Source organism: Microtus ochrogaster, unplaced genomic scaffold (genome assembly GCF_000317375.1).
Source record: "Microtus ochrogaster isolate Prairie Vole_2 unplaced genomic scaffold, MicOch1.0 UNK38, whole genome shotgun sequence".
Taxonomy (NCBI): Eukaryota; Metazoa; Chordata; class Mammalia; order Rodentia; family Cricetidae; genus Microtus; species Microtus ochrogaster.
In genome coordinates, this window is record NW_004949136.1 from 1616189 (window position 1) to 1626113 (window position 9925).

Here is a 9925-nt window from a genome sequence, read left to right on the forward strand (position 1 = left end):
GAGCTGACAGGGGTGAGGGGGACATCCTTGGGAACTGTAGAGACATCCTAGTGAACCCTGAGTGGACTCAAGGGGCCAAGGTCCCGGTTTGTTGTTTTTTAAAGGCACATGAGGGTTGCGTATATTGTCTTAGAATGACCATCTTTAGTAGCCGGCCTCAGCATCAGGGGTGATGCCAGCCAGGACTGCAAGGGTGACTACTTGGTGGACCTCTGTGCTAGGCTCTAGGTCTGCCTCCAGTGGATTCTGCTGTGAAGGGTCTTCTTCAGGTCACCGTGTGTGTGGATGCCAATGTCACGGTCACCCAACTGTATTGGTTTGAGAGGATTTCATGAAAGTTTCTACCCAAAGCATGAAAACCCTGTTTTTGCAGGCCACCACCCCCAGGAACAGGTGATGACTGGGACATATTTATAAGTGCTTTGGAGGGCAGGGCAGACCTCAAAGGGCATGCAGGGATGGGACAGTTTACACACAAGTGATGGGGGGGGGGCTCTATTGAACGGTTTACTATGAACTGGAAGTGCAGCATGGGGGCCTCCGAAATGCCTCCATCTTCGCCCAGATGGCCATCTGGTCCTGCTCTGTGTATAGAAGGGGGCTCAGCCGGGGAACCTGCCTACTCTACCCTGCTCTCCTGGTGTCTGGTTGTGGCAAAGATTGTCACAGCTTGGGAGGGAGTGCTCTGCCCTCTGTCCTGGAGCTCTTATGCATGGAATTTATGTGGCATTTGCTATTTCCCGTAGCCCCCGTGGGCCTGGGCTGGAGACAGGAACCCTGAGATGGGTTGGATCAGATCTTCTCTGAGGATTACGTGTCCAGTGTAGATGATCCCCCAATGCAGGTGATTAGGGCTGTGGGGACCCAGCATGGCTCAGGCTAGCCCAGAAGCGAAAGGAATTTCTCAGGCATTCTCAGGATAGGAGCCCCTAGCCGCTGCCATGGTAACGGGGCAACAAGTGTCTGTCCTGGGTACCAGGTGCTCTGACTCATTGCTGTGCCAAGCTCAGGGCTTTTTTTGTAGACATGCGGAGCCCCTGAGGCTCTGAGCAGCAGTGGGCATTCTCACTCTGATGCCCACTTGACCGCGGTATGGCCTTGCAAGGTTCCCTAACCCGGACCCAGGGCCCATACAGTACCATGAGAGAACCTTGGTCTGTGACCCTGACCTGCGAGTCCCCACTGGCCTCCTCTCCAGCTTCCCACACAGTGGTCTGAATGACAGGACAGACCTAGAAGCTGCGTCGTGCCTCGTATCCTGGCCAGCCAGCCTGGCTTTGGTGCTGTCTCCTCAGGCCAGCAGACAGGGGACACTAGGTACCCCAGCCATGACCTCTGCTGAGACTCTGTGTAACTTCCCAGGAATTCCTAGGAAATTCCCACTGTAGACTTTGCAGGGCTGCTGGCTTTGTTCCAAGATTCCAGAGACAGCTGGCCAGTGTCCTTTGGCCACCGCTGTCCTCACGGGACTACGGGTATCTCTGAGGCCCTTAGCTTAGCCGAGGGAAGTTCTTCTAGGGACCCTCCTGAGGAGATGTGAAGAGATGGTGGGGCCACTGAGGAAGCTTTGGGCCAACTCAGGCCTGAGAGTGCCTACACCTGGTTCTGTCTACTACCTGTATGTCACTGGGGTGGGGTTTAGTTTCCTTCCCAGCAATAGCATATGGCAGGTAGAATAAAGGCTTAACCATGTGTACCTGTGACATGTTGGGGTACCCGTTGCCCTGAGCCTTCCTAGAAACTACAGGGGAGAGCCTAAACCTTTGGAGGTAAGTGGTTGGGGACACTGTGGTTCAGCTTCCCTGGACTCAGCTGAGGCAGTCTGACCAGGCCAGTGGATGGAGGCCCTAGATCCCGACTCAACACATTCGTGAGGTTCTGACACCCCAGAACCTCCCTCAGAACCCTGGTCCCTTAAGTCCCAGGCTAGCCACATCGGGTGGCAGTTGAAGCACCATTGCTCCTGGGTAAACCTGAACCCAGAGTTACCGCCTGTGCTCTGGACCCTAAGAACTGGTGGAGGAAAAGCAGCCACGGGCTCAGCACCTGGCAGTCTGGGTCCAGGAGCTTGACTCTGTGCTCATTGCTTTCCCTAACCTGACACAGTGTCACCTGGTCATGAAGGGAGCCCAGAGCTGTCCTGGTAGGACCAGAGTGCTGAGTCTATCGGCACAGTTCTGGCAGCTACGAAGAGGAATCATGTGGGGTCCTCTCGCTGCAGAGCAAAGGGAGTTTGGTTTCCTTGGAAAGCCCAGGGCTGCACAGGTGGTTCACCAGGGCACACAGGATGCTCCAGGGCTAACACCACTGCTTGTGGCTGCTCCTAAAGGTCCTGTAGACTCGTTACACTGGATGCAAAGAGAGCCACTTCCCTGGGTGCTTGGGTGGAAGGGGAGGATGGCAGTCTGACCTGGGTCAATTTATTGGGTCCCTCTTTGGGATCCGTCTTGTTAGCTGATATTCCCCTAACCCTTGGGGACACTGAGTTTCCATGGCCCAATGCTCATCTGCTTTTCTCGCCACAGATGTCGACGAGTGTGCCAATGCCAACGGGGGCTGTGAAGGCCCTTGCTGCAACACCGTGGGTGGTTTTTACTGCCGCTGTCCACCTGGCTACCAGCTTCAGGGCGATGGCAAAAGCTGCCAAGGTAGGACCTGTCTTGTTGCTCTGCCCTGAGGAGGGGAGGTGGGAGCCAGGGGCAAGCCCATGCTAGTCCTAGGTTCTAAATCCCAATGGGGGAAGGACCCACATCCCTGTGGATGCCGGGCGACCCTGATAGAACCTTGCCTGTCAAGGACTGTCGAGAGGCCTGGGGCTGGAAGAAGCTTGCCAGCTCTGAACTGGCCCCCATAACTCTGCCCCAATGTTGCTGGCAGGCTGTCAGCAAAATCAAGACCAGACAGAAGACAGTCCTGGGGAGACACAGGGAACAGAGAGGGGAGGGAGCAGGAAGATGGAGGAGGGCCCACTGTCCCCAGCTCCTCATTCTCTGGCTGCCCTGACATCTGGACTCAACGCTGGTTTGAACAGCTGGGCCTCTTGGAGTGTTTGGAGCCATCAGTGGCCAGGGTTCTGGGCCTGGGTCAAACAGCCTGTCTCTGCTCGCCGTATCAGACGGTCACTGTCATCTTGTGCCCTAGAATGTCCTCAGTTAAGTGACCCACTGTCTCCAGCCATCCAACTGCCCATCTGTGAACCATCTGCCCACAAGTGGGGGCCTAGTCTGCTGGACATGGGGTTTGGAGAAGCATTGAGGCGGGGGGTGTCTGCTCTGCGTGAGACATTCTAGAAGAATGGATTCCCACGTTCTCCTTCTTAACTTGTTCCGACGGCCAGCAGGAGGTTGGAGGTGGGGAACGTTGCTGTGACCTAGGGTCGTGCCCCAGCTGTGGGGCAGCCCTCGGCCCTGTGCCTCCATGTGTCTAGACTAAAGGGAAGTAAGTGTGGGTTTGGGGCCGAGGGTTTGGTGTCCCAGGAGGGCAGTGCAGATCAGCGTTAATGATTGTGTCTGTGTCCCCATGCCTGTGTAGCCAGTCCCTGATGGTGCCCTCAGAACTGAGACCCCGGCAGGTCCACTTAGGCCCCATCCAGAACTTCTTGGCAGCAGAGATTTGGGGCTTGGGTTGGCACCAGTGTTAGAGATGGCTCATGATTTGAACTGGCTTATTAAGTCAATTCTAGGGAGCAGCTTGCCCTCCATCCCCCTTTTTGTGTCTCTGTGACATGGCTGTACATAAGTGTGCAAGACCTTCGGTAGCCCATCCCCCCCACTGTGACATGTAGGTGTGTCCTAGGGAGATTTTTCTGGTTCCCATCAGTCACAGAGCCTACAGAGCCTTCTTCATCGCTGCAAGTCTGGGGTATCTCCCTCCGAAAAGAGGGAGTGATCGCTAAGCCGGTTTAAGGAGCAAACTGAAATACTTGGTACAGACCTGGCCCTGGATAGTTTGCTGTGAGCCAGTTCATCTAACCAAGCACTGGCTATACCCTCCCCCAAGTGGTACCTGCTCTGCAGCTCCCTTTCCGTGACCACTGCTTCTTGGCCCAAGATGGAATCAGGCTCCCCAGCCCCATGGCTTCCTAGATGGGGCTGGCCTGAGGTGCCTGTCCACTGCCCCTGGAGCCTCACCTTTCCTGATGGGGAGTCTGAAAATCCCCACTCTCCAGTGACGTACGAATAGCCAGGTCAAGGGCTCTGCTGGGCAATTGAAGACTCCTGGCATTCTTCTGGTCTGTCTTCTGGAATGCATGGCGGTTATCCGTATGGATACCTCCCCTTGTGTAAGAACTACAAGATGGGGACAGACATCAGCAGGAGTGGCTTCTAGACCAAGCCCTGGTCAGTCAGAGTGCCTGCTGTCCCTGGGGCCAGGCCGCGAGCAGGCATAGGGTCCCTCCTGAGCCTGCAGGGAAGGCCCAGCATAGCCACGGAGACACCCTAGAAGCCCCTCACCTGGACGTCAGTGTCAGGATGAAATGGGTAGGTAGGTTCTTTCTGTCTAGCATGCCTGCCCCAGCTTTTGGTCAGTTGCTTTGGGGTGATGCAGTTGCTCAGACAGATCTTGGCTCTAAACTGACCCCATGTTTCTTACAGCCTAGGAGAGAAGGGCGGAAGCTCTGCAGTGGGGTTCCAGGCAGGTATGTGTAAGGATGACCCCCCCTAAAGGCCTACAGAGCCCCAGAGAAAGGATTGCTACCTTCTCAGCCCATCCACATCTGTCCTTTCCGGGAGAGGGATGCTCTTGGGCGTGTATCAGTGGGTGCTACCCATCATCTTCCTCCCAGAAGCTGGAGTTTGTAGTGTGTGCTCTGGAGCTGGTGTGCTGTGTTGATCGGCCATCCAAGTGGGACATGGATGTTGGGGAGCTGAGTGCAGTGCCAGCAAGCCGGCCTCCACTCACAGCCCCGGGGAAGGAAGCAGAAAGAAGGCAGAAGAGGGTGATGACCCAAGACCAAAGTGGGCCATCCATGGGTGCTGCTGGACTTGGGCCTTGCTCGTGCCAGGCAAGCAGCTTACCACTGGGCTGTACATCCCTCAGCCCTCTTTGAGACAGGGTCTGACTAAAACTTCGCAGGCTTTCCTGGACCTCACTCTGTGGCCCAGGAGGGCCTGGAACTTGAGATCTCCCTGCACCAGCCTCCTGAGTAGCTGGGATTGCAGGCCTGTGGCCCCAAGATCACTTCTGTTCCTTCATGAGACATTGGAGTCTCTGTTTGGATTGCCCTAAGGGTAGACCAGGTCTTTGCCTCTGTCAGAGGTGGGTAGAGGCAGGAACATGACTAGATGGCGGAGTCTTAGGCAGAGAATGGTTTGGCCTTGCAGCACCCGCCTTCTCTTTCCTTGCCTCTTCCCGGCCCCAGCCCTTCCTCCCCACCTCCTCACCTCCCGTGGGGTTCATGCCCCAGCTCTGCGAGTTTGGGATGATTGGAGTTCTAAGTCACCTCATGGCCAAGGGCCTCCACCGTGAGCCAGGGGCCTGCTGTGCTTTCTTTGTTCCTTGCCAGCCCGGCCTCCTTTGGCCGATACGTGAGGCAGCAGAGCTCGTGGGGCGCAGACTGCCTGCATGTGTGAGCACAGGCTGTAGGAAATGAAGACATCCCAGGAGGAAAGGACGGCCTCGCTTGCTCACACGGGGAGGTGTGTGCAGAGTTGATGGTGGGGTGAGCCCAGAAACCGCTCTGAGTGATGAATAGCCGCTGTAAAACAGAGTGCTGGCATGGGAGTCTGGCCCGAGGTGTCTTGGGCCCGGCCCTGAGACCTGGTCCAGGCTGGTGTACGTCACGTGTTGAGAGGCTCTGCTGGAGCCAGGGCCCAAGTCCATTCAGCGGGACTGGGTGGTCTGAGTGACACTAGCCACTGCTTCTGCCCTGCCGGGTGGGATCTAGTCTCTGTTCTGGACTGGGCCTGCATAGGTGGACCCAGGCCCATGTATGATAGACCTATCAGGCTCTTCGGTGACGCTCATTTTGTTTAGTGTGTATGTATGTGTACATGAGTGTGTATGCGTGTGTGTAGGGGAAGAACACTCTGTCTTGTTCTTTAGATGCTATCAGCCTTCTTTTCTGAGACAGGCTCTCATTGGTCTGGAACTCACCAAGTAGCCCCGCAGCCAGTGAACCCCAGGAGTGTCCCCGTCTCTCCCTTTCCAGATCTGGGGCTGCAGGTTCACACCACCACACCCAACCCTCATGCTGATGAGGCAAGCACCGACTGAACCGTCTTTCTTCTCCCCAGCAAAGCTCCTTGCTGTACGTTCCAGGGCCCTGAACGCATCTCCACTTCCACAAAAGCCATCCCAGGGCTCACCTTTGGGGTCATGAGGGTGGAGCTTGGACGTAGTCCCCCGCTAAGATGTGTTTCTGGGCAATCAAACAGGGCAGATAGGACTCGCAGCTTCTCCACTCATTAGAGGATTCAAGGAAATGCTTAGAGACCGGGGCTGGCATCATTCCAGCAGAGAGCCCTTCTCTTCCCCCTCAGCCGTACGGGTTTAAGGGTAGAGCTGGGGTTACCATGGAATGTTCACGAGACGCCTGTGGGCGCCAGCTCTTCGTGGACACTATGTCATTGTCCCCAAGGAGGCTCCCCCAAACCGAGGTTCCCAAGAAGCCCGTCTCACCCATTCTCAGCTGTCATAGTGACTCCAGTCCCATTTCTGTCACACCCACCAATGCAGCCTTGTTGCCCGAGAGCTCCGCCAGGTCCTCTCTGTCCCTCGGGAGAGGAAGGAACGTGGGAAGCGAGTCGCAGTTCTGATTAGGAAAGGCTGACAGCAGCTGACCCAGGCCAGCTGTACTGGTCCCCGGGAAGGGCCAGTGCTGCTGCGTTAGACCCCCATCCTTGTGCCTGATGCCTGGGGTAGCTGCATGTCTGTGCTATCACGTTCTCTGACCCTCTGGACCCTCTGGACCCTGGGAAGCACCACTCCTACAGAGTCTCCCCAAAGTCTTTAGTGCCTGTGGGTTTTGTACTCTCTGGGGGTAGCCTGGCCTTAGTGGACGGGAAGAGCAGTGAGAGCAGTGACCTAAGCCCCCCCACTATGCCCTTGGCACTCAACAGGTACCACATGGGTCAGTGCTGGGTCTCTGCTGGCCCAGGCCTCTCTCCTTCCCTCAGTTGTAGGGATTTAAGGATAGAGCTGGGATTGTTTCTGAGAAGGCCATAGGCTCCAGTCCTTTGTGGACACCATGTCATCTTCCTCAGACATGCGGGAGGAGCCTCCCAAGCTTCACACACTGTTAAAGCGCTGAGCTGGAGGACAGAGAGGGGCAGTAGTGACTCGGAATCCCAAGCAGGGCTGGTGAGCCCAGAGCTGGATGGTAAAGTTCAGAGCAGCCTCAGGAGACCCCCAGGGTCCTGTGCTCAGCTGCTTGGGTGGCTCCTGCTCCGTCTGGAGCCCTCTACATTCTCCCAGGGCCTTTGGGACATGGAAGAGGTGTGACATGTTCAGTCCCTCTCTCACACAGGCACTAAAGACTTTGGGGAGACTCTGTAGGAGTGCTGCTTCCCAGGGTCCAGAGGGTCCAGAGGGTCCAGAGGGTCCAGAGGGTCAGAGAAGGTGACACAGACATGCAGCTACCCCAGGCATCAGGCACAAGGATGGGGGTCTAACGCAGCAGTACTGGCCCTTCCCGGGGACCAGTACAGCTGGCCTGGGTCAGCTGCTGTCAGCCTTTCTTTCTCAGCAGTACCCGGCATGTAGCTGACATTTGTGTCTACCAATGTCCTCTGTGAACATGGATGCTAAGTTTACTCTGCAGTAAGATAACGTGAAGGGAGGTGGTTATAGGAAAGTGCAGAGGGGACCTGCCACTCCAGTCATCCTCTCCAGACGACCCAAGTGCCATTTATGAAGAAAAGACCTCACCAGATGCCAGTTCTGCTGGCTTCTGTCCTGGCTCTTCACGTAATTCTGTGTTCAGTTGGTTCCTGCTGTTGGTCATTCACCAAATGAGGCATTTAGTTAGTTACAGCAGCGAGAATGGCCTGCTGCATGGTCAGAGGCTGAGGCTGGGGAATGTGGCCACACACCCATGGGCCCTGGGGTTAGGCGTGAACCTGGCCTTCTGGCCACAGTCATAGCCCTTCTGCCAGGGAAAGAACTGGGGCTTCCCCAGTCCAGTGTCCTCTGGATACGGCAAGAAACCCAGCTACAGATGCCGTGTCCTTCCAGGCCAGCGGCAGGGTTTCCAGAGACGCCCATGGCCAAGGCCTTCTTCCTCCATCGGAGGTGCTGAGAGTTGAAGGTTCTCATTTCCCATTGCTGGCTCACGCTCATTCCTCTAGTGAGCAAACTGGCAGGTAGACTCTCTGTGGAGGCCAAGGCAGGAAAGTAATAGCCTCCAAGGTCCATACATTGCCAGTACAACGACAACAGTCCAAAGTCACCCCAGGGTAGGCAGGTGGAGCCTCTGGCAAACACCAGCAACCTTCTTGGCAGAAGCCCTGTGGGCTCAGGCAGACTTGAGGTAGACATAGGAGATGAGGTTTTCGTCCCTGAGTGCCGACTGGAGACAGCATGCGTGGCTCAGAGTTCCTCAATCCTGGGGCTGGGGCTGTGGTGTTAGGCACTTGCCTAACAGACACAAAACCTTGGGTTCAGTCCTCAGGGCTATGCAAATTTCGTGGTGGCTTAAACCTACAATCTTAGACTTGGAAAGGGGAGGCAGGAGGATCAGAAGTTCAAGGTCATCCTCCTTTATTTTTGAGACCAGCTTGGGGTTATAGAGACTGCCTCCCCCAAAAAAGAAATTTAATAAATAAATAATAAAGTTGCATTCTCAGACTAAGCCCACAGAAAGGAAATAGTAGAATGGTGGACCCTAGAGCATTCTAGGAATTCTGGCTGGTCTCTGGGGTGAGAAAATGACCATCAGATGATGTAGGCAAGATCTTGCTCTGGTTCTGGAAGCTTCTGCACTGGACTGGGGGGTCTTCTGGGCTGGGGAAAGGGAAGTTCCCGGCACCCTCCTCTTCGGTCCTCCTGGTATCAGCTGGCCTTCCTGGATTTACTCCCTGGTGGTCTAGGTCTCCTGAGCAGAACACCAATTGCTGGATAGCAGGGATCCTGAGCTGCCTTACAGAGTGGCCATGTCTTGTATAACCTAGAACAACTCATTTCCCTTTATGTCTCCTGGAAGTGAGGTTGACAGCTCCTCCTGGTTAGCAGGTGGCAGGGCATATAGGCTGGGTGGCAGTCCCAGGGTGGGGTGGGGCAGGGCGGGTGGAGTGAAGCGGGACAGGAGAATCTCTACCCGACCTCAGCAATGTCTCTCCTCCACTATTGTCCCTAGCCTCTCTTCCCCCACAGGGCCAATCTCTTCTTGTCCCATGGCCTCTTAACTCTTTCCTGTGCAACTGTGTCTTCAGCAGCTGTTTGTCTTGGTGCATTTGGCTTGAATGATGACTGCACCTGCCACCCGGGGCCTCATGGGATACTTTTCCTGCCTCTCTCTGCCTCTTCCCTAAGGCATCCTGAGAAATGAGTCTAAGCCCAGAACCCCCCCCCCTCAAATTCTTTCACTACCCCACTTCAGACTCCTGCTGGGCAACTAGACTCTTACCACTATTGAACCTCCAGACCCCGGAATCTCATCCTAGAATCCTTTACAGTTCTGGAAGTCAGTTTGGGAGACAGCAGGAATGCAGAAAAGGCCTGAGACTGGCTGATATGAGGGGACATGTTCCACCTAGGGCCAGTGTAGGGGTTTGAGGGCATAGGGTGTATATACTTAGGAGTGGGGGAAACCTTGGTGAGTCAGAGGTCACTGCTGTGAATCATACATGGATGCAGACTGTTTCTCAGAGTCTGGGTAGCGTGTAGACAGTCTGGGTAGTCTGTAGACAGTCTGGGTAGCGTGTAGACAGTCTGGGTAGCGTGTAGACAGTCTGGGTGGCATGTAGGCAGTCTGGGTAGCGTGTAG

The 9925-nt window shown here is 55.5% G+C and overlaps 1 protein-coding gene across 1 annotated transcript in view; it reads left to right on the plus strand.

Moving 5' to 3' along the window:
* Megf6 (multiple EGF like domains 6) overlaps nt 1-9925 on the plus strand; it is a 99033-nt gene that overhangs the window by 47364 nt on the left and 41744 nt on the right. The window contains exon 4 of the mRNA XM_005368642.2: nt 2526-2648. Coding sequence (XP_005368699.1) covers nt 2526-2648 — 123 coding nt within the window. The remainder of the gene's footprint in view (nt 1-2525; nt 2649-9925) is intronic.